Raw genomic sequence first — 25,702 nt, forward strand, 5'->3', positions numbered from 1 at the left:
TTTGTTAATTCGAATTAGGGTTAGTGTGGCCGCACACCACCGAATTACTGTGTTTAAGTTAATGGGGTAGTGTGGCCGCACACCACCGAATTAATGTGGTTAAAAACCGAATTGAGGTGCTTAGTGTGGCCGCACACAATCGAATTTATACAACCTGTTTCCCAAATTCGAATTATCTAAATTCGGATTAATCCTGTAGTGTAGACATACCCTTGGTTTGCAAAATTTGGGTGCCTCTGTTTACAGTTTGGTAGCAGACATGTTGATTAAGGGTATCGGGTGCAATTTCATATCCCTGTATTAGTGTACCATGCTTAATAGCCAGGAGTGGGCTTTAAGGTGACTTTCATCTTCAGTATTAAGTTTGAAGATCTGACTATTGCTGAACACCGGACTGGCAGAGCATTGGTCTGCAGAGCAGTTCTTCCCTTGTGCTTGTCTCTGCAATATGACCACTGCCATATCTATTAAAAAGTAAACAAAAAAGAATCCTCATTGCTCTAGCATTTGATGCTAGTGAATTGTGACTAAATCACATCAAGAGGCTAAATACTATTGGTTTTGTTTCATAAACCTAATTATTATCTACAGCTGGTTGAAATTTCAATGAAAGAAACATTAATCACAATTTCTCCCTGTCTCCCATTTCTGACAACGGCTAGCTGAAATTTTTATAAATTTTGAGACGCTGACAAAATTTTTGCCAACGTTTCAAAATTAGAAACACGTTGTCAAAATTGACAATGTTTTGAATTTAACATTTTTCAAATGCTGATGAAAAAACAGGGAGAAAGAAAAATCAGGGGTGGAAGCACTCATTTTTCCTTCCTGTTTTTCAACCAGCTCAGTTATTACTGATTAAAAGGCAAGAATGTGTTGAAGGCAACCAGATAGCTAATAACATTTTAAACACAATATTTCCTTCATAGGTTATTTTTTTAAAAAGATACATCCAAAATAATTTGATATGGATGCATTTTGGTCTGGGGAGAGGGTTAATCACATTGTAACCAGTTCACACTGGAACTGTTTTTCAGAGTTCAGGTACCGGTCTGAGGTTCACACCGCTGAAGAAATTTAATTATTTTTTTTAAAAAACAACCCACTTTTAGAGACCGAAGTCAACATAGCATTACATTAAGAGACGTTTAAAGGGTCCAAATGTCATTAAATAATTATAAATATTTCTTTAAAGTTATATGATGATTTATGTTAGCAAATAATTTCAAATTTCACACATTTATAATTTAAAAAGAAAAAAAACCACAGCCAAACACAAGTACTACCTATACCATTTTGGCTTGAGTATCATATATTGCCATTTTTATTTTTTGCATAAGTAATAAGATTTTGCTTTAATTTTGGAGGGTTGGGGTTTATTTTTGGTTAATTGGACAAAGGCAAAAATAATTATAAGAAAAACAAAGAGGAAACCCCAAGATTGTCTATTCAGATTGGTACCTTGAAGACTTTCTCTTTAAGTACCAAAAAGAAAAAAAAGCAATGAACCGAAAAGTTCCAACTTTTATGTGCAACAAGGCTTGGATAGAAATTTTGAACATCTACCATGATCTGAATGTATTATAGCAAAATGGAAGCAACTTGATCTGTGCTTTCCCTTTCATGTGCACCAATACAAGCCAGTTGAATTGCACTATGTGAGTGAACAGGGTCCCATACATTGTATGATTGCAACTGTATCTGGAGCTCAAGGTTTTTAAAAAATAAAATGGAGCGCAACCTTTGCCTTGCTTCACCATGTTTTTCCTGATAACTGGGGAGTCCGTTTTCTCCTTATTGGCAAACGAACTCACTATTTATGACAACAGTCTAGACAAAAAAAAATATTGGGTTATTTTTGTGTGTAAAAAGTACATTTTAAATATAAAACAAGGTGTAAAATGTTTCCAAGAAAAATATGTGCTTTGATCCACATAATCTGAAACATGGATTGTGCTTGGTTGGTCACTCTTGCGTTATTTATGGCCATTACCATCTCATCTAAATAGTTGCACATATCAGTAAAATCTATTTAAAAAACAGGCACTTTGTAGTTTGTCGACCATTTGTTTTTGGCTCACGGAGATTGGGCTGCGCAGAGAAAATTTCAATATGGCCTCCAAACAGACTCATCCATTCTGCCACTAGAATTCAAAACAGTTGGGGAGCTGCTGTGGCTTCCATCAGCCTCCACACCGTCATTCTGGTTAGGCAAGTTAGGATTTAATAGTGTGCTGCCGTTTGATGTGGTGGTGCAGGGAGGAAGCATTCTGGAAGGGGAGCGGTCTCCTCCCGGCACCATGGGGAACTGGTATGATCCTGATGAAGTGCCATAGTAGAGATATGGAGTGCTGCTGGTCTGGAATGGTCCACTTTGGTTTTGGGAAGAGCCTGGATAGGGCGGTGGTAAGTAGGTGTGGTAGTGAGTGGTTGCTGACATACCCAGTGACATGCCTGAGGTGACTGGCGGTGTATAGGTAAAGGTAGCTGGATAGTGCATTCGTGGGTTGGAGAAGCGGCTCTCAGTGAGGGATGAAATGCTTGTGAACTGCCTGGGATCTGAAAATGGGCCCAGCTCTGAAGCACCTAAAAATTATAACAAAAGATGGGGGAAAAAATCTGTAAATATCAATTTTTTTTATAATAAAGTGATATTTTTTAAAAGAAACCCCACTTCTTTTGGTCCCCCAAAGAACAGCAAATCATATCAAATAATACATTGCAAGGAAAAGAATCGTAGACCTGTCTTATACAAATGCTGGGCCAAAAGCATCCCTGGTGTAACTCCACTGATGGCAATGGAGTTAGTAGTATTGCCAACTCCAAGCGTTGAAAAAAACACTGGTCAGCCCCACCCCCTATGAGACTTTAAAAAATAATAAATGCTGAATTATATTTTGTTTGCCTTCTGGTTTCCGAGCATAGAGGGTGCACTTGGGTCACCTTTACAGGCTTTCCTCTGCAGCCATGAGTGCTAGAAACCTTTTGTTTTAAAAGAAAGCTGAGTCTCATGTGAGCACTTGTCTTCAAAAGCTGGGGCTTTAAGAACAACAGTAATTATCCCGAGACTTACAATAAAATCACAAGAGCTGGCCACACTGAGTTAGTCATGCTAGTGACATCAACAGAGTTAAACCAGGGATGAATATGCCCCCACCGTTCTTATCACTCAATATATCTCAGGTCATGATCCACTGGACAAGGTTTTCATCTATGAAAAAGGTTATTGGCTCCATGTCAAGAGTTTTAAAACCGGGTGAGCCACCAAGCTGCAAGAAAGTCTGCATGTTTTAATTTTCAGCACAGTGCACGGCAAGTTGCAAGCCCAACACTCATTATTCACAGAAGCTGTCTGCTTATAGTGTCTCTTCCATCTGGTTGTCTATAGACCCCACAGCACGTGCTTACTCTAATGTTCTTGGTGGTAACACTCTACAATAAGTTCGTCTCTGACATGAAGCAGGGATGGGTGAACTCATTTAGCCCAATTTCCAATTCCCTTCAAACATTCTAGGTTTGAAAATAATAGGTTGGGTGTTCTGCTTAGGAAACTGGAGGGGGGGAGCAGAAACAGGGATGGTGGAAGTTGGATTAGAGAGCTGGCAGAATGAAAATTGGGGAGGGGGAACAGAGAGAGGGGCAAAGAAGAAGTCTAATGAAAAAATAGAATGCAGTGTAGGGGCACTCACTTGTGCCGCCCTACCTTTAAAGGTAGGAAGGATATATTTCCCTAGTGCACAACCCTTTAGAGTGTGTGCTCACTTTCTCCTCATATGAAGTAAGTGTGTGTGTGTGTGTACACGCATATGGAGGGAGCACTGGTTTAAATTGCAGGGAAAGTGTTCATGAGCTAAAACTGCTTTGGCCCTGTGCTGCTTTGTTTGAGAACTTAGCAGCTTTGCAAAACTTCATGAGTTCACCCATCTCTTCTCCCAAAACCACCAAATCTGTTATATTTAAAAGGGAATTTAGGGCTCCTGTCAGGTGCCAGATGACTGCACTGAACACTGAATTTCTCTGCTTATCCACAGCACAAGCTGCACAACAGATAGCAGCAGTGCTTTCCCACACCATAGCAGCAATTCACCTCAAACCTGACCTGAAAACATTCCCATCTAGTGAGGGGTTAGGTTGGTCCATTCCTGTCCTTGGCCTTGATGGCTAGAGACAATGATGGGCATGAATGAAAACCCTAAGGCAGAAAGATTCTGTTGAGTGCCATCAGCTGGCACGGTGGCTTTTATGATTTCGACGCCTGACCATTAGAAACTGCATCAAGACCACTAACTCATTTGACATAAGCCAGTTGAAATGCTGCCAGGTGGTGATTAGAAATATGCCGAAAGGCAATGTTCAGAACCAGAGTAGGCGTAGGGCAGGGTTGGCAACCTCTGGCATGTGGCTCGCCAGGGAAGCGGCGCGGGCCGAGGGATGTGCTGGCCCCCATTGGCCTGGAGCAGCGAACCGCGGCCAGTGGGAGCTGCGATTGGCCGAACCTCCCGATGCGGCAGGTAAACAAACTGGTCCGGCCCGCCAGGGTGCTTACCCTGGCAAGCCGTGTGCCAGAGGTTGCCGACTCCTGGAGTAGGGTAAAATCACAAGGTTTGATTGAAAGTGAAGGATTCTAATCCAACCTCTTCAGAAATTTAAAGAGAGCTAGATTTAAAGTTCCAGTGTGGGGCCGTTTCTAGGAGTGATCATTATATGATTACTACTACCTGATCTGGAGTTGAATCAGTGACCTAGAAGTGAATGACTCCATATCCATTTACCAGCCCACTAAACCCCAGCACTATTGAATGTAAAGTAGCTTGTACAGTAGAACCTCACTGTTAGGAACTGACCAGTCAACCACGCACCTCATCTGAAACCAGAAGTACGCAATCAGGCAGCAACAGAGATTAAAAAAAAAAAAATACATGTACTGTGTTAAACATAAACTACTAAAAAAAGGGAAAGTTTTTTTTTAAAAAATTGACACGGTAAGGAAACTGTTCCTGTGCTTGTTTCATTTCAATTAAGATGGTTAAAAGCAGCATTTTTCTTCTGCATAGTAAAGTTTCAAAACTGTATTAAGTTAAAGTTCAGTTGTGAACTTTTGAAAACAACCATAACATTTTGCTCAGAGTTACAAACAACCTCCATTTCCGAGGTGTTTGTAACTCTGAGGTTCTACTGTACTTTTATAGCAAACACTGTGTCACTGCATGCAAAGATCCTAACTACAAACAGCAGCCAGAGGCCATACCACCCAGAAACAAAGCTGTTATTTTGGAACGCTATCATGTTGCTCCTTTTATACTGTGAGAAGGTCTGATACGTATCGGGGAATGTAAGGTTATTGAACAGTTTCTCCAGCTGCTTGAGATACTGAGTCTGAATCTGTTAGTCCTTATGATGCTCTCAATTAATGTAACTCTACTGACTTGAACTAAGTTGCTCCTAATTTACACGAGTGCAAGTTGAATTCAAAGGTAGATGTGGAATTTGTACGTTGTTAAGTATTTATATTTTGTTTCTTTGCAATAAGTACAATTCTTTTTAAAAAGCCCAAGATGCTTTTGATGTTTTTTCACTGTTGCTTATAAAGCACAGAGTCCTGTTTACCCAAACACTGAATAAATGCAATTTCTTCTTATAGGGTTATGTCTGCACTGCTCCTACTTGCAATTCGGTCACTGCCCAATTCGCCAAATTCCCTTTTAGCCACATCTTTAACTTTTTGGATTAAGTTGCAATGTGATTCCTTACCAACATTTCTGTACTGCCCTTGTGCAAGCATATTATTTTCAGGGTTGATCAGAAAAGTGCTGGGTTGCAGGAAGTTCTTAATGGGAAAACAAATGTCTGCCATGCCTTGTTTTTCGTCTCAAAACCCACCTTTTCAGGCTTACTTGGACACTCTAAGTCTCACTGCATCAAACCATTGATATCACAGCTTTTAAAAACGGTAACCCTGGAGACTCATGCTCTAGCCTCTCCTGTGCCCATGTCATTTTATTGACCTCACTTTGCCGTAGGCCCTCCCCCTTCCCTCCTTGTCTTAGCTACTTCCACTGCTTTTGTTTTAACTTGGGCCCTGATCCTGCAACCACTTTATGCATGTAAATTGAAACATGTGCATAACTGTTTGCAGGATTGGGATCTTAGATGGTAAGCCCTTCTGGGCATGGAATCTATCTTTATTTGTATTTGTGCTATGAAGTGCCATGCACATAAGTAATGATGATGGTTGATAGCAGGGGTGGCCAACCTGTGGCTCCGGAGCCACATGTGGCTCTTCAGAAGTTAATATGCGGCTCCTTGTATAGGCAACGACTCTGGGGCTGGAGCTACAGGTGCCAACTTTCCAATGTGCCGGGGGTGCTCACTGCTCAACTCCTGGCTCTGCCACAGGCCCTGCCCCCCCTCCACCCCTTCCTGCCCCCTCCCCTGAGCCTGCAGTGCCCTCGCTCCTCGCCTCTCCCTCCCAGAGCCTCCTGCACGCCATGAAACAGCTGATCGGGAGGTGTGGGGAGGGAGGGGGAGGCACTGATCGGCGGGGCTGCCGGTGGGTGGGAGGTGCTGGGAGTATGGGGGTGGAGGGTGGAGCTTATGAGGAGCTGCTGACATATTACTGTGGCTCTTTGGCAATGTACATTGGTAAATTCTGGCTCCTTCTCAGGCTGAGGTTGGCCACCCCTGGTTGATAGTATAATAATTTGAAAGTGCAGCAAAGCATGTGTCTTGAAATACCGCCCCTCCCCCACATCCCAATCCACAATTAAAGATATACATTGATTTCTCTGATATACCAGTGGTTGAAAGTAGTTTGAATTTGAGGCCTCCCAATCTCACAAAGTGTCACTTTTCACAAAAGTGACACATGCAACCTGCAGCCTATTTCAGGGCTGAAAGCTTTGCCCAAGCTACACTTGTTTAGTGAAAACAGTGTTTCCTCCACTGCTGTTGCAAAGACAGAAATGGAAATAGGCATCTTTAATGCAATTTCTGTCTTCTATGATATGATCATTTTATGGAGCTTAATTAACAACATAAAAGAAAAATCAAATCACAGTTTACCTCTTTACCCAAAGGATTTACATCTCAGAGAGTTTAGGTGAACTGTACTTAAATTTACTAGGTAAGTTCTGCACAAATGTAGTTTGGCATACAAATCGTCCGTGAGATATAAATTTAGAACAGAAATGAAGTAATGTTAAAACGTCAATCTCTACACTAAAGCAGTAGGTTAGTACGTACTTTCTTTCCTGCAGACCATACTGCTCTTGTGTTTTGTATTTAAAATAAGAACAATTAAAATTCCATGTGGTTTCACTTATTTTGATGCAGAAGCCTCATTAAAAACCCTAGACTTGGGAGCTTGCCAATAACAGTCTAGGATTGGTTTTGCATGAGCTTTTTTTTTTTACCTGTTGCAGCTTCACTGATATATTGTTTACAGCACAGCGTGTGCCACGGTCATTTCTCCATTTCAGTTTACGGATGCCAGCTAATGCCAGTTGACATTCATTTTTCAATTAATGAGCTCTGCTTGTAGTTTATAGAGAATAATGCAACAAATTTCCGCCTGGTTTCAGCACTTTGGCCAATCACTTCCAATTATTATAGACTGCAATGTACTGTGGGTATATTAACTCCTTCTGGGTACAGCAAGCTGATGTGGACTTTAAAAGGATTATGGGATAAATTTATAACTTACAAACATTGCAATTTGCTGGAATGTGCTTAGTCATTTTTTGTTATTGGGACATTACTGAAGAAACATTCCCTAAACGTATTGCATATGTCTGCCGTGGAAGGGATTTTTAACCATCCAGTGCAGCGTATAATCATTAAAAAAATGTATGAGAAAATATAATGGTGTTTGTCTATTCTGTGCTATATTAGAAAACAATTGAACAGACGGACCCAAGGAACCTCAGCTTGGCATACTTATAACTATCACTAGGGACTATTTTAATTAATTATATTTCACCTAAATGGTGCATTCACCGCTTTTAGGCTTGGTGTTATGCCTTGCACTGTTTAAAGATTGCAGTAATTATTCTATCCTGAATAGGCCTGGACGTGGACTAATTGATTTGTTATGGCTTTTTTCTTCCCTAATGTCTACGATTTACTTGTGCAGTTTAGCTTATAAATAGAGGTGGTAGCACATCTATTTATTGCAGTTGCCTGACTCTTCCCATTATAAGATCCAGTTTTCAGATTTTTATAACTTTGCCAAATTTTTAACCATTTCAGCTGAAATTTTCCATGTTGAGTGTCTGCCTCAGGCTTTTATTTATTTATGATTATTATTATTTATTATTATTTCAGCCAAAACAGTTCTGTTGTTTCTGAGAACGAGGCACTTGGAAAATAATTGTTTAGCCCTGTGGGGAGTAGGGCTGGGTCCAGGACAGATTGGAAGGAACAGAGAAGATGTCATGCTTGGGGCATAATTGGCACAAGAGTTGGTGTCCACTAGAGCACTCTCCCTCAAGAGCCCAGAATGGAACCCAAGATTCCTGAATATCACAATTCCTCCTCTGTCCGCAAATATCTGTGCAACCCACTGACAAAATGTTCCATAACCCTTTAGTGCTGGTCCACACAGAGGACAACAACCTAGTATTGCCGTCAGTCACTCCACTAGGACAAGTGGCAGGTCTGTGTGGTGTATCTAAAAGTTGCAACCTTGCTGAGGACCCATGTGGCTGTCAATATGATGTCACATGATGGAATTTCTATTTGATTTTCAGTTTTTTTTTTTTTTTTAAACCTAGGAACTTGAACACAAAAAACTATGCTAAAAGAACATTATTAAATCAAGCACTCAAAAGTCAGGATACGTGAGAATTAAGGTTGCCTGTTCAATCTTAACTTGGACCCCATGTGCATTATGATACAATTCTTGATTACATGATCGCATACTATTTTTCCCCACAGGATCTTGGCTCATTCAGTGCACAAAATGGACTTCTCTGCAGATGAATCAGGGCTGCATAGTGAAGGAGGTTGTCTGTAGGACCCTTGTCTCATTTCTTGCAGACATTGGTGAATGAAGCAGAAGACTGCATGAAGAGAAAAGATGGTCTTGTGGTTAAGGCAGCTGAATGCTGTGCTGGAGAACTGAATTCTATCCTTTCTTCTGCCACAGAGTTCCAATGTGATGCTGGGCATGTCATTTCAACCAGACTTCTCAGAGGAGGTCACTAGTTATGTATTCCTCTTTTTTGGGTGCCTGACTTGATACTCTGGGGTCTGATTTTCAAAAGTGCTGAGCACTGTCAGGTCCAACTGAAGTCAATGGGAGCTATGCTTTGAACATATAAAATGCTATATAATGTTAAGTACTCTGAAAAATCAGCTCCCTAGGTATGTCAGATTTGGCACTCGAAATTAATGGATACTTCTGACCCTAATTTTTTTGTGCCTCAGTTCCCCAATTGTAAAATGGGGATAACACCACTCCCTGCAACTTGTTAATGTTTGTGAAGCACTCAGATGCTGTGGTGAGGAGCACCAAAGACAGGCCCATGAGGAAATCAGTAATTGTGTCTTCAGAGCAGAGTTTGTATAGTGTGCAGTAAATAAGGTCTGGGGCCACACACTGAACAGTGAGGGGAATAAACTGCTCATTCAGTGAGCCATGTCCATCTTGGGCACTGAATGAGGCAGCGGTCCTGTGGGAAAAATAGTTACGTGAACATGTAATTAAAGAATGTATCATGATGCATACACACAAGCGGGCTGAATTAAGGTTGCACAGGCAGCCTTAATTTTGGCATTTCCTAACTTTCAAATGCTTGACTTTGCCACCTTAATTTTTTTTTAATACAGGGTTTTTTTGTGTGCAGTTTATATTTGACTTTTTCCACAAACACACTTTTGCATTACTGTGTCATTTTATTTTACTTTCATCACTCTTTATTTTAATTTTTCTTCTACTGCATCTGATAGTATTTATAGAACCAGACCCTGACGCTGCAATTGGATTCCTACAGGTAGACCCTTGACTTCAAGGAGGCTGCATTCAGGCACAAGGGGTGACTGTGTGGATCCAACTGCAGGACTGGGGCCTGAGGTGATGCGTGGGGGAGGGGGGGCTGCGGGGTCATATGCCCCCCTACCCCAGATTTGCGGCCTGGCTTGTACTGAGCATGCTCACATGGACTGAGCATGCTCAGTAACACTGCTGAAGCCAGCTGCCCTCACTCTGTCCCCCTCTCCCCCCATACACACACACACTATCGGCAGGCCCAGGTCGTCTCTTCCTCAGACTGTAATTTCCATGTGGCACAGGCTGCCTCCTTTTATGTCTGTTAATTGGCATGCACCCTTAGGCTCTGATCCTAGACACGCTTACACATAAGCTTAACTTTCTGCATGAGCTCAACGTGACGACTTGCATGCATACAGTTGAGCATGTGTGTGAATGTTTGCTAGATTGGGGACTTTTGGTGCTATGGAAATAATTATCATCATCATTTTGTTTTTTCTCAGTGCCTCAGATTCTCCATTTTGAAGGGAGAATAATAATTTCCTACTGCTTGTGCTAATTCTTACGAAATCCTGGGTCTACGTTTGTAAAGCACTTCATAGCTGCCTCGTGGTAGAGAAACGCAAATTGTCAGTAATTATTATTAATGTCATTACTCACACAAATGATCCTCATCATTTTTACTTCATGAAAGTAACGTTCTGTGAGGTCTGGGATTTTGTTTTTTAAAATACTTTAAAGCCTGTATAGCTATTACTTTCTATCACCAACCAAGTACATCTGTAATTAAGGATTTCTCAGCAAGCTATGCTGTCACAAAACTATATATTCTGAGCAAGGCCAGAAGATCAGGAACATCATTTTTTAAAAAAGTGAATTGGGGAAAGATGCTCCCCACAATTTTTTTTGCTGTGTTCCATCCTTTTCTATACTGTGATGCCCAATTGACAACAAAGTAAAGTTCTGGGATTCCCTTTTCCATCTAGTCATAAAGAAAGGGAAGGTTGTTGTGACCCCCTGAAACCTGTTTGAAACTTCCAAATTGAGAACCCATCTTCTATAGAACCAGAGACTTTTTAAAATGACATTTTTAGCCTTCTCCAATATGGAGACAGTGTACAGCGATGCATAGCTGCCTTGTTATAGGTGAGCTGAAAATATTTTAATAACAATACTAATGAGGTGCATTTATTTTTATTGGAGCTGTACACAACTTTCATTAAAAAACCCCAACTCATATGGAATTCACTTGGGGTTTGAGCCAAATCCCATTAAAGTCAATGGGAGTGGGATCAAGCCCTGGCTTTGGGGTTACCATCATTATGTCTTCCATGCTGCTCCCTATGTATGGAATGTATTCTCCACACTAAAATCTAAGGTTACCTCCCTGCCCTTCTTAAAACATACTTCTGCAGAGATGCCCACAATAAACTGCTCACTGATAATGGTTAGGAAGGTGTTCGGCATGGAATACTAATTTAATTAAATATCTCGTTTTATTGATACCCTAACAAAACAAAACCAGCTTTGTCCTCCTTTCTGCAAGCCCTCTGTTTGTTACTCACTTTCTGAATCTTGTTTAAAACAGGCCCCAATTCTGAAATCAGATCCCCACAAGTGAACTGGCATGGAGTTCCATTGAAATGCAAAATGTTCCATCCGCACAAGTGGGATTACAAGATTGGGGTTTTAGGGGAAAACTCCTTAGGGTTACACTGTAGTTATCCTGTGTGCATGAAAAGCTTAGTTTAAACAAACTGCGCCAAATACCTCCTTGTTGTTTGAGGCATTCAACAAGTATATATATATTTTTTTACTTAACATGTGTTAAATATTTTCAAATTGCAATTTTAAATCAGTTTTGTACACCAAAACTCTGTCTCCAGGCAAACAATAGCAGCAGTAGAGGTGTGAACTGCTTCCCCATTCACTTCAACGAGGTGTAAACTTCAAAGCCTAGGTGGGACCATTTAAACTGTAATATTATTGAGCACAGCAGTCTAACAAAACTCAACTGAACATTTTAACTCCTTCACAGCTGTTCCATTGCATAGCGTCTTCCTGGCCTTGCACTTCCTCTATTCACATGTGAATTTTAATGATACCGGTATTTCACTTTTTTTTAACACTGACTTGTGTGTTTTGGTGCTTAGGCATGCTGAGTGGCACATTAAAATACAATCTATTCTTTAGTTATATAGATAGATTAGATAGACGTTTTCTTTGAATTTTTTGTGTAGCCCCCAGGCACTTTGGTTCATCTAATATCAACCGTCAAAGTATTAAGTATACAACAAAGGAGAGTGATTCCCAGGGATATCTGTCAGGTTGCTTAGCAGGTAAAGTGGTGTCTCTTTTCATTTTCCCATTTTATCCAGCATAGGCTCTATCATTACCCACCCTACTCCCTTAACAGGATGTTTCTGCTACAGTGGCTGCACAGGAAGAAGAGAGGAACTCCTAGCTCTTTATGTATTTTAATTATTTTGGCCCCTTTTGCATATCTGTGCACTGATTTTCACTGAGCTGTCCACAATGACACCAAGGACTTTTTCCTGGGTGATTAGTTAATTTAGGACCCAGCAACTTGAATGAGTAGAAATTCCTTCTAACATTCAATGCCTTGTACAGCACAACACCCCTGGCCAGGCTGCTGACAGCAGGGATCGAAACAGGGATCGCTGGTTCTAAAAGTATGGGTCTGTAGCTCAGGCGGTAGACACTCAAAGTACCTTGGTGCAAAGGCTGTAGCAGACTCCTAAACCTTTCTATACAGGCCCAGCCCCTAGAGGGGGCCAGAGTGCACGCTGTGTAAATGTAGTTTACACTTGCATTTGTCAAGAATGAATTTCATCTGCCATCAAATGCTGCCCATTCAACTCGTTTGATTAGGCTCCTTGCTGTCTTCTCTAGTTTTCACTATCCCATCTTGGTAATCTTCCCCACAATCCACATGTTGGCCCTGTGTGATCATGGTGGAGAGGAGGAACTGGTTATATTTTGGGGATGAGAGGGATTCATTCTCAGCCAGCTCGACTGGTTAGAAATTTCAACATTCTCTAATGTTGGGACAGAGCTGGCTGCTGAGACAATAGAATTTAAAAGCTTTGACACCTTTATGCATCAAAAAGTTATTTGTTAGTCTTTTTTATATAATATACCCCCACAAATAACTATTCCCCACTATTTTTGCACTGGATGATGTGATCTTATAGATATAGAACATGGAGTCTGTCATATAAAGCACTTCTCCCACCACTGTAATAACATAGGGCATCTGACGAAGTGGGTATTCACCCACGAAAGCTTATGCTCCAATACATTTGTTAGTCTATAAGGTGCCACAGGACTCTTTGTTGCTTTTTACAGATCCAGACTAACACGGCTACCCCTCTGATACTGTAATAACATAGTATATCAGCTTCTGCTGAGAAATGCACCAACTCTTTAACAGTTAACTGTGCACAGCAACACTCACAGCAGTTGAAGGCAGGAAGTGCAGAAGATCATCAAACCCTCTTGAAACTAAGTTCTTACACAAGGGCTCATCACTACTTGTACCTATCTATTAATGGAGGCAATCGGTGCAGTATGATGGAAGCAGTACATATATAATACTTCTTGGAAATATCACAAGCAGTGTGGCAAATCTACAATGCTGTGCAAAAAAAAAAAAAGGGCCAATACTTTGTGATGTCACTCACACATGAAACACGCACACCCTGTTCAGTTTCCCAAAAGTTTCACCACTTGAATTTTAGTTGCTGCAGTTTTTCACCAGCCCCAGCTACAATGGACTACAGGGAATGTTTGAGGATTTCTTGGATCGCAATCTAAACAGATTTCAGAGTAGCAGCCGTGTTAGTCTGTATCCGCAAAAAGAACAGGAGTACTTGTGGCACTTGTAGTACTTAGAGACTAACAAATTTATTATAGCATAAGCTTTCATGGGCTACAGCATCCGAAGAAGTGGGCTGTAGCCCACGAAAGCTTATGCTCTAATAAATTTGTTAGTCTCTAAGGTGCCACAAGTAATCTAAACAGAGCTATATACACCAGGAGAATGAAGCCACAGGGCTGAGATCTTTAATGTACAGTAATAGAGAGTCTCTGTATAATAATTTTGTGCAACTCCCATGAATGGGAAGATAATATACAATGGAGGTTAGGAGTCTAGTTTATTATTATTATTATTATTATTATTGCAGACAAATGTGCCTTAACAATCCAATATAAATATTTGTTTCCCATGTTGTCATGAATTGTACTTTTCCACTGCATGCTAGCAACTCTCAAATTCCATCTGATCCTCAAGCACAGGCAACGAAACTATGCTGTGCAAAGAGGAAAATAAATCTTGGCATTTCACTGTAACTTCAACCTTTAAACCCCCTCTTTTTTTCTCCCTTGCCAAATTTTCTATTAGTATCCTGTTCAAATAATATACTTCCCTTTTGTGGAAAGAAAGACAGAGGATTCCTTGCTGGTTCTTGATTAAGAACTTTTAAGAAACCGGGAAGGAAGAGACTCTTTGAAACTGGATCTACTGTAGGACGGAAGCCAACACACAAGACATGGTGTCTTTTAGAAAAGGCCACACACAGTGCCACTGCAGTCATATGACTTTTCTGTCACATCCTGAAGCCATTTCCAGCTCGTGCGCGAGTTTGTACTCCCATTTAGAAGAGGATGGGATATATTGGGAACACACACATGGAAACACTTTCAGGGAATCAGTTTCCATGAAATCCATAATGAGCCAAGTGGCTTCAGATGTGGCGGCATGCCTCAGATTAGCCAAAAAAAAAAAAAAAAAAAAAAAGACAAATCCACCCTTTCAGCCCTTATTTCAGTTTCAGAAAAAAAATTAAAAACCACTAATGACTTATGGCTACCAAAACATGAAGCCACAAAAAAAAAAAAAAAAAGGGGGGAAACCTTCCCCTCCTCAATATAGCTTTTTTACTGATGTTCTTATCAATCAGAAGGAACTATTTCTGTCATGGCATTGGTTTGCAGGCGCTTAATTAGCTCTTTCTGAAGTGTTGCTAAAAACACTGTGGAGGTGAGGGGTGGGCGAAGTGTGTGTATGGGGTCAGGAGGCAGCCTCTGGTTTGATAACATGTGTGGTCAATTAAGATAGTTTTCAAAATTGTAGTTAAATGATAAATGGTTGGTTAAAGTAAATCTCTCCAGAAAAGGTGCATTCAGATGGGACAGCCTTATGGTTTCCTTTGGCCCATATTGGTTGTAACGGGGTCATACGGAAAGCAGGGTTTATGAGCTGGCAGGGCTGATGTGCTCCAGTGGCAGGAGACTTAAAGTTCAGGAGCAGACCTGAGCCTGCCTTGCTGAAAGTTACATGTGACGAGGGATGGAGGAGTAGTTCTGGATCTAGCTTAGGAAGGAGCCACTTATTATGGACCCCAAACACTGAGATGGAGGCTGCACTGCAGTTCAACCAACAGCACAGTAAGGACTAGGAGGCAGAATTATCGGTGGAAGAACAGAGCAGCAACCCACATCCCAATCTGAGTCTTAAGTCAAATAATTGGCTGGCTGAGGATGTAGGGAACATGGGGGAATCATGCACTGAGTGAATAGGGACATTTAAACCAGGAACAGAAGAGATGTTGAGGGCATCTTTTATTAAAGCGATTTTACATTTTTTTCACTAGCAAATATGATGGGAATTTGGCAGTAGCCCTTAATTTGGATCAGATCATGCCACCTTTACTCTCCCTGAGTAGTAACTTATTCCACAGACATTCCTTGTGTTTTCAGTAAGACTACTTGTGAAACAAAAGGATCACCCAACATAAGAGTGAGAGAATCAAGTTCTCGGGTAGCCAGGTTGGAGCTTGCTTAGATCTCCAAAAGTGAAATTGGAAAATAAAATCCCAATGAATTTTAAAGCTTGTTTCTACTGCTGCTGCTGCTAAGACTTAACTTGGAAACTCTGAAAGAGTCTCATACTCCATTAATACAATGCGCTTCTCAACTTCCGCCTCCAAAACTAGATCTGAGATTTGTTTTTCAGACTGTTCTTTCCACTAGAGCTCGGCACAGTAAACTAACTCAAAACTTCTGCATCAAGGAAAAGGTCTCTCTTAAAGTTTTGTTTGGCTTTGCTTTCAAAGAGCTGTCTGTATATTTTAGAATATGTAGAATTTTCCTTTGATTTAAACCTCCCTTTTAACAATGGACAAGAGATGATTTCTCTGCTGAGTGATTTAAACAAAAACAAACATATTTTGGTTACTGAGGGCCTTGTTCTTAAAGCATTTTGGTTTTTTTTTTTTCAGGGAAAAATCAAACCCTACAAATTGTTATGCTTTTGGCAAAAACTTAAACTCCCAACTCAGTACAAGTTTCTCCTTATTCTAGCTAAACAGTATAGTACAAAAGGGTAGAAAAGGTACCTCTTTGTTCCATGCATATATAAAAGGACTTCATGTCTAATGTAAACAAATAAAAACATACTGTTCTAGTACTGAAATAATCTTTGTCTCTTAAACATACATTTTCAACCTCCATCTCTTTCCATTTCCAATGCCCTTGTTTTTTTTCTTCCCCCCTGGTATGAAGTTCTCTGTCTCCTGAATGTAAACAGACACACCTAATTCTGTACTAAGGTGTCTGAAAGCAACTCCTTGGTTTCAGAGAAAGAACTATGCGGAAGACAACAAGACTGAAGCTGTAGAAGCAGGAGCTGCAGCTACTGTGCTGAGTGGGGAGTTTAACATGTAGACTGCTTGTGAATTTCATGGAAAACAATATGACTGTCTTAGGTCAGGCCATCTCGTGCAGGGCAAAATACACAGCTGCAGCTCAAACAATGGAAAGAAAACTCTACTGGCAAAGCAGAGCGAGCCAAGTTAATTTTTCCCCTTTACCTTGATGATGGTGAGCATAAAGTGATTTTCCTAAGTGATGCCCAAACCATCATGTTATTGGCAGCAGGCTTTGGGTAAAATTTTCAAAAGTGCCTAAGTGACTTAGGAACCTCCATTTTCAAAATGGTCTTAGACACTTAGGCCCAGATCCTCAGAGGTAGTTAAGCACCAAACTCCTAATGGGAGCTTAAATTATCTTTGAGGATCTGGGCCTTAGGAGCCTATGTCCCACTGCCATTCAATGAAACTTATGTCTTGTCTACACGCAAAAGTTGTACCACTTTAACTATATCAGTACAGTTAATTTTATCTATATCAATATAATTAAAGCAATACAACCTACCCATGTGTGGACGCAGTTATAGCCGTATAAATGGGTTTATTAGGATATAGATTATTCCAGTATGGGAAGGGAAAGAACCTATAGCAGTATAAAGCACCTTTATGTCAGTATAAGCGTGTCTATACTAGGGATTGTACCCATATAACTATATTGGTAAAAAGTCACACCCTTAACCAACATACAAAAGTGTGTGTGGACCAAAGCTGTAGGCTCCAAAGTGCCTAAGTCACTTCTGAAAATGTTACCCTGAGTCTGTATTCAAAGCGGTCCCGGTGGAATGAAAGGTGTGATTGTTCCACCAATTTAGTTAAACTTATGCAAATCCATGAACGGACATTCTTCATTTGACACAAACCTGAACTCTATTCCTTGCTGAATTCAGCTAAACCACTATAAGCCAAATTTAAATTGGATGCAGAGCATCCATGCACGGTTTTGCACCAGTTTAATGAGATCAGTTTTTAAACGGATTTAAAATTTTAACCAGTTTCAACTTTGAATATAGAGAAAGCCTCAAAATAGTTTTTCCTGCTCCGCAGGGGAGCTTTTGCATTTGGCTTTTATCCTCCCAGAGGTCAGTGATGAGAAAGAAGGGGACTGGGTTTTTAGCCTGCATAGTACTTAGTTACTACAGCACTACTGGGATGAATCATTATTCTCTAAGAAAACATTAGCTGAGTTGGCCCGATGTCAAGAGGCCTTGGGATGTCTCCTTCCCAGGCCAGTTGGAGATGGGAGTGTCATGGAAATATTGTTCAGGATGACTGCAAGGGAGGAGAAAGGGAGGTTTTGAAAGTTACCACCGCAGTATAAAAACTATCATTAAGCACATGCATTGTGGCAGTGGATCTGGAATATAGCCTGGGAGATCCTGGCTCCCAGACCTCTGCTCACGCCATTAGACTGTGCTGTTATCGTCCTGTAAGGTCTAGCAGATGCAGCAGTTCCAGTGGGGTTCCCCAATTGCATCATGTGCAGTGACTTGGCCTCAGTTCTGGAGACACTAAGGTCTCGCCATGTTAAGAAACTCACACGTGAGCTTTTCCACAGCAGGGTACCACAGATGTTTCAGAGAATAAGGTGAGTTTTCTATGTAGGAACATGTGTACTATGGGAGTCATGGGGGCCACTCCCATTTGCCCAGGTGAAAATGATCTTTGTGCACAAAGCAACATCTGAATACACCAGTTGTTCTGCCACATAAAAACAGCGGAGGGTAGCAGTGCACAGGGAGATACCACATCTGAATTATGAGAGAAAGGATGTTCTGGGAGTAAAGGCTCCGGCCCTTGACTCAGAAAGTCTGGATTCAATACCCTGTTCTGTCACAGCCTCCTTGTGTGACTTTGGGCTAGTCATTTGGTCTCTCGGCACTTCAGTGCCCCATCTGTAGAACTGGGAGGCTGATAATTCTGTTACGTCCTGTGTTTATTTAGAGTGTAAAGCCTAGCAAAATGTGGCGTGAGCTCAGTTGAAATCTCTAGGTGCTACTGTAATATGAATATATTTTAACAATAATGAAGCAGCATACATGGAGAAAGCTGCCATTGTACACCTGAACCACCCCATATAACATCATGAATCAAGAGGAAAGAGAAGTGTTGGTCAATCAGCCTGCTAGGCTGTTGCCCCCCTGAATTTTGCTCAGAAAGCTACCAGCACTGAGTGCCCCCTTTCTCCATCGCTTCAAACATAAGCTACTTGTCTTCTTTCCAACCCTCCTCATTGTCTCTTTTTCACTACTGAAATGTTGACTCCCAGCTACAATTGACCTATGTCATAGAATATCAGGGTTAGAAGAGACCTCAGGAGGTCATCTAGTCCAACCCCCTGCTCAAAGCAGGACCAATCCCCAGCTTCCAGTGTCACCAGTTTCCATTGTCTACTTGTTACATTTTTCCAACAAGCACTCTGTGCTTTCTCCCATGCTTCCCCTCACTCTTGGGAAGATGTACACATCCACAGAGCTATGCCACTGTCCTCCTTCAAACTCTCCTTTGTCAGGACACCTGAAAAAACTTGACAATGGGTAGGCTGCTGGTGTGCTGCTTATCATGCTGACTGATACTGCCTCACAGTTTCCTTGTGTTCCATCTGTCTGTCTGCATCCATCTTTGTATGCAGTGTTATTGTAGCCGTGTTGGTCCCAGAACATTAGAGAGAAAAGGGGGGTGAAGCAATAACTTTTATTGGACCAACTTTGGTTGGTGAGAGAGACAAGCTTTCGCGCTTACACAGAGCTCTTCTTCAGCTCTGGGAAACTTACTCAGAGTGTCATAGCTAAACAATCTATTCCACCTTGTATTGAGCTGTGACACTCTGAGTAAGTTTCCCAGAGCTGAAGATGAGCTCTGTGTCAGCTCTAAAGCTTGTCTCTCAAACAGAAATTGGTCCAACAAAAGATATTACCTCACCCACTGTGTATCCATCTTGTCTTGCATTTAGATTGTAAGCTCTCTGGGGCAGAGCCTTCGCCTGTGACCCCTTCCTGCCCTGCTCATGTTTGTACAGCACCAAGCACGATGGGTCCTGGTCTATGATGTGGCTCCTAGGTGCTACCACAATACAAATCATAAGTGGCTACAATATAGCAATGGTAGGTGGCTGGATGACAATTCCAAAGATGGCTTAGCAGCCCCTCTCAAACGTAATCATTGCTTTGATCGTTAGCCCCATGTCTCTAGTAAGGCAAACCAGTGTGTGTACCTCCACAGCTGGTCCAGGCAGTGTGCACTGCTCTGGGAAAGCCTTTGTCAAGAAAAACAAAATGCAACTTGGAACTTGCAAATACAAAGCTGTAACCAACATCAGCTCTTGGAACCCCTCTGCTTCCACAACTGAAAAGAGCAGCATGTGCCAGAATTTCATCAGGCATGGAATTAAAATAGCCCTGGGCTGGGCCATGTGTTTCTCAGTGCATCATGCTATCATCTCCCAAGAGTCTCCTAGGTCCCATACGCTACTTTTTCCTGGGGACATTGCTGGGGCCGATGTTGCTCTGTTTTCAGAACAACACAGGCACTTGGCCTCATAGCATGAATTCACATGAGGTGGTTTCCCTTCACCCACACCCTTCACAACGTTCTGCCGCCACAGGTCCAGATGTTAAGAGGTGTTTTTTGTATTAAACACAATGCTTGTTCGGAAGGTGACGCCATAAAGCAGAGGTGCCCAGGCGTTTGAGAGTGATATCCCAGCTAACCCATCAATGACATACAGTGCAAATTGTTCATGTGGCGTCATTAACAAACTTCCCAGACGGTGACCGCTTTCTTTAGTCCCTTGCCAACTGAGAGAGACACATTGTTGGTGCAGATGCTGATACTGACATTCCATGTTGCACCTCCTCCAGTAACAAGCATGTGATGCCAATTGGCAAAGACAAGCAAGAGAAGGACCTTCCACATAACTTCCTCTTAATTACTGTACGCTGTTTAAACACAGGTGTTAGTCCACTGACTTCAACATAAGTACTCCTGAGAGGAGAATCAGCTTCCAGTGGCCCCTCTACTGCCAGTGCCAATATGCTGTACAGAAAGCAGGAGTATTTCATGTATGCCACAGTCCAATTAGCACATGAAAGTGGGAGCTCCACGTCTATAGCCACCACAGTGCGAAGAATCAGACTGTGCTTCCTCTTCCTAGTCTCAAAGATGTCGTTGACTCTCTGCCTCAGTTTGGCTATCCCTCAGTTCATCCACCTCACCCATCCGTCTCATCACTGGGATATCTAAGCATGGCATTCCCCCACTCCATCATCCTCAGTAATGGCTGCCATTTCAACATCGTCAATCTCAGTACCTGACAAAGCATCTTACACTCTGCAATTGGCAACAGCGTCTGCATTTCCTGTAGGGATCTGGACTCCAGCCTTCAGCCCTGACATGGGGCTCTCTGATTTCTGCTTGGTCCCAGTTGAGCTTGATCAATTAAAGAAAGTTTTGAGCAATCATACCATGAGGCTTGCAGGTGGAAGTGCCTGCCTGGAAGGTGGACAATGTTGACGAAGTAAAGCACACCGTGCAGCCGCCTCCTCTGTGTGCAGCTACAGCCCCTTGAAAACACTGCAGAAATGGTTTGGTGCAAATGACGTCTCTGCTTCTGAAGGAGAACTTCTTTGTGTGGCAGGGGCATTATCTACTCCCCAGTGAGCAAGGGGTTAAGTTCAGCTCCGCTGCCTCTCCCCCTGGCACCAATGACTATACACGTGGTGTTTGAGAGACAGAGGGAGGATGCTTTGGAGAGGCTGGGCTCTAAACTCAAAGGCTGTAGGAGTGGTTTGAACCCCAACAGCAGTATGCTTCGATAGTGAGGGTCTGTAGTGCTGAATGTCCATGGCCACATTGTCTGGCTTTATGCCAGGTGTTTAAAAGCTCCACAGGATTATTACTGACCTGATACACCCAAGTTAATCAGGTATGATCACATCCAATCTTCAGGGCTTGATGTGCAGGGACTTCATCTCTGAGGCAGGTTATATGACCAAAAAGGACCAACCAGCAGTGACCAATGATGACTTCAGTCCTCTCAAGGCCAGTTCTCAAAAATACATCCCTATTACTGATAAAAATCAAACCACCTTATGTCCAGTAGTCACCGCTGGCAATGCATATGAAATGCTTCCAGCCTCTTTATGTCTTGTTTAAGCAATGTCCATGTTTCAGAGCCATGTAAGAGTGTTGGAAGTACACAGGTTTGATAAATCTGTATTTTTGTATATAATTTCACCTTCTTTTTGCGCCAGACCCTAAGCAGGTCTTTCACGGCTGAGGCTGCTAAACCGATTCTTCTTAGGATGCCTGGTTGGCTGCACCCATCTGATGACAATTTGCTGCCTCAATAGATGAAATCATCCTCTATTTCCACAGTTTGTTTGGCAGCGCAGATGTCTTGTATCACAACGTTTGCGCTGACACTGTGAATTTTTGTTTTTGCCCAAGCAATCCCAAGCTAGAGAATTCTTTTCTTTTTGCTTACTCATGATGTCCCCTTGCCCTGAATTTTGAAGACCTTGCTGACTGTGATTGTTTTTCAAAGGGAATGGCCAAACATAGTGCAAAAAGTGCAGGAGAATGTCTGTGCCTCTGTCCAGGAATAATATTCCTCCACCTCAGTCTGATACAACAAGACAGGTCTAATATCAGTGAAACAAATAAGTTTCCCTTTGTAAAAGTGAGTGATACTTAGGTCAGGACAAGTATAAAAACATAACCATTCCCATAGGAATTTCAGAAGGTAATTACTGTATTAGCCTAACACCTGCAAGACATGGGCTAGGACTGGGTGAAAATGTTTTTCAATGGACTTTTTCAAATGGACAAGAAATATAGCCTCTTAACTGATAAATCAGATGAAAATAATTCCTGTTGAGCTGACCTTCCTGATCTCATCAGATAGGCATAGCCAGTTAGGGACAGAGAAATGGCATGTGACTTCCACCATGTGATGCATCCCAATGGAATACAGCTCAAACTTGAATTACACTTTGAACAGCAGCTTGAAAAAAATCTGCGAGCAGCCAAGTAGAGAAAAATAATTTCCCCAAAAGCTCCAGTGGATAGTTTGCATACACCCCCAAAACAGTTCTGATGAAACACTGGGACGGTGTGAGATGAAGTGGGGCTGAATCCAGGTACTGAGGTCTGAGTAGAATGGTTTTGCACACCGCTGCTCTGGCCTTTTGGGAAATTTAAATTGTTGAATTCAGCTCTCTAATCTGATTTTAACCCTAATCTTAATTTTTTCTATAGCTTCTGTTATATCCCTAAGACCCACTATAGAAACTGGCTCTTTCACATACCTCTCTCCTGTGTCTCAGTCTCTGCAGTAATAAACTTAAACGTTCCAAATATTAAACTGGTCTCAACTGCAATTTGCTCCCTAGAATCCATTGCCGCTAAAACCCCTCGCTTTTCAAATATGCTAATAATTCTGCATTTAGTACTTACCAGAATGTCTGCAGAATTTAAAAACTCTGCACCCATTGCAGAGTGGATCTAGTCACAAGTGACCAACAAAAGGCCATCACCTGCTTTTATCTTCCTTCTGACTCTTCCTTTTGTGTCAGCCCTAAAACCTATATTATTAGGCACGGAGGGTCTCCCTTTTTTGTGTAAAATGCTTCTCTCCTATTACTCTTGCTCTTTAAAATGGAGTTTGGGGTATTCTCCTCCATCTGTACCCTCCTATCTTCCTCTGTGACTAGGTTCTGTCCTTTTTTCTGCCAGAGGAAGTGTGAATCATTGTCTCAGCTCTTATCTTCCATTTCTATCACCAATATCAGTCATTCTTTTTAATCTCTCAGCCAACACCTTTCTAGTTTTGCTTTTCATCTGAAAAGTTCTACTCTGAATCAGGGGGTGGGAGAGTGTCTAGTCTCTATGGTCCTTCACTTGCCCCATCTGTAAAATGGAGATAAAAAATACTAGCCCACCCACCTCAGAAGGGTGTTGGGATGGTTTGTTAGGCTCCAATTCTGCAACCTTCATAAAAGGCCAAATTTTGCACTGGTGTCAATGGGTAAAATTGCACTGAAAGTCAATGGAGTGGCACCTGTTTACACCAAGAGAGGATTTGGTCTATTGAGTTGGCATTGCTGCACGTGAGTCAGGGTTGCAGAGTTGTGCCCTTTAGAGTGTAAAGCTTTTGGAGACAAGAGCGTTGTCTTCGGCGTATTCTGCACAGCACCAGGCATACTCATACATTCAGAGGACTGATTCTCCACTGTCCTGCACCTTGTGGAATCATTTCTACTGGTGCAAGCTGATGTAAATGATTAAACAAGGTGCAGGGCCCATAGATTCTAAGGCCAAGAAGAGACTATGATGATAATCTAGTCTGAACTTCTGTGTAACACAGGGCAGGGGATTTCATCTTGTGATTCCTGCACTGGAGGGAATTATTCTTCCTTATCTCAGATGTGAGTGCCCTCAAGCCCAGTAACTGTGGGTGCACAAATAATAACAGCTCCCATCTTACAAAGTGCTGTCTGCCTCTCCTGTGGTGCTGAGCACCCTCCCTGTTCCGCTGAATTTAATGGAAGGAAGTGTCGCTTAGTGTAGCTCAGTTCTGCACAGGATCAGGCCTGCAGTGTCAATCACTAGGAGGACAAAGCCATGGACATGTGCCTATATACAAAAGATAAGAGGGCCCAATCCTAGAGCCATCGCATGAGTAGTTCATTGACTTTAGTGATACTACTCTCATAACTAAGGGTTGCAGGATAAGGTCCTTTAAGTTTCTGGACTCTGGCTGCTCCATTGGCCCTACAAGTAGTTACCATTCTATTTACAAAAACCAGTAGAGGCGGGTAAGAATAATCATTACAGAAATGTTCAGACTATGAGACCTTATTCCGGTTTAAGTTCATATAATTTTAATTAGCTCTTCAGAAAAGGCCTGGTACTTATGGAAAATATCCTTAATTAATATCAGATGCTAAATTAGTAATCAAAAAATGAATATCATTTGGTCTCAAGCTGGAACTAAAGTATGTTTTGGCATCATTATTAACTGTTAGCAGCAAGTTCTGGAAACAGATGCAAATCTAGATACACTTCCTAAATAGAAAACACATTGCAAAGAAAACTCAGATAAAAATATATCTCTACATACCCATATATTTGAGTGTGCTATTTCCTGTCTGTATCAGCAACAAATTCATTCCACTTCAAGTTCCACTTGTTTCTTTCTTTTCTGTTGTTTACAAATCCCATACTTCTGAAATAAAAACTCTTTCCCTCTGCCCCAATTTATCCTGTTTATTTCCTTTCTCAACGGTAATTTAAAATAAATTAAATGGGGTTTTAGTAAGGACAAGGATTGGGTCCTTCAATTCAATTGGGTTCTGAAAATCAGGCCATTTATTTCAATGTCTAAATATGGATGTAGCTGCCTAATTTTAGGCCACCCACATTTGAAAAATGTGGCCTATATCCTGAAGGCAGGGATCATGTAACCCAGCTTCTGGACAATAGCTCCAATGAGAGATTCCGCGGTAGAGAGAAGCTCCCATTGATGTTCTACATGCCAGTGCCAAGGGGCTATAATGCCTAGGTGGGATTAAATGGGCAGGAGGCTAAAAATGGACAAACTGTGGTTTGCAAAATAAATAGTGCCATTTTTTAAAAAAAATACGATGAGTCACAGGTTTAGGTACAAACTGCAAATGACAGAGTTGTTTCTGAACAGCACAAATTTATCTGGATTTTTAGTAAAGCTTTTGAGTCCCACGTGACATTCTTATAAGCAAACTAGGAAATGTGGTCTAGAAAAAATTACTATAAGGTAGGTCCACAACTGGTTGATAATTACTCTTTGAGTATGATCTTTCAATAGTTTGCTTTCAAACTGGGAGACATATTTAGTGGAATCCTGCTGGGGTTAGTCCTGAGTCCGGTACTAGTCAATATTTTCATTTATGTCTTATACAATGGAGTGGAGAGTATGCTTATAAAATTTGCAGATGACACCAAG

General features: G+C 41.5%; 1 protein-coding gene across 2 annotated transcripts in view; it reads right to left on the bottom strand.

Annotated features, from left to right (window-relative positions):
* Positions 1 to 217: 217 nt before the first annotated feature.
* The window catches only part of RUNX2 (RUNX family transcription factor 2), a 191,491-nt gene continuing 166,006 nt past the window's right edge, over positions 218 to 25,702 (bottom strand). For both annotated transcript variants that reach the window (XM_024212812.3, XM_024212811.3), the window contains one exon: positions 218 to 2,586. In XM_024212812.3, the coding sequence (XP_024068580.1) occupies positions 2,108 to 2,586 (479 nt within the window). In that variant the 3' untranslated portion in view covers positions 218 to 2,107. The remainder of the gene's footprint in view (positions 2,587 to 25,702) is intronic.

The sequence above is a fragment of the Terrapene carolina genome, unplaced genomic scaffold (assembly GCF_002925995.2).
Source record: "Terrapene carolina triunguis isolate 2854851 unplaced genomic scaffold, T_m_triunguis-2.0 Scaffold42, whole genome shotgun sequence".
NCBI lineage: Eukaryota > Metazoa > Chordata > Testudines > Emydidae > Terrapene > Terrapene triunguis.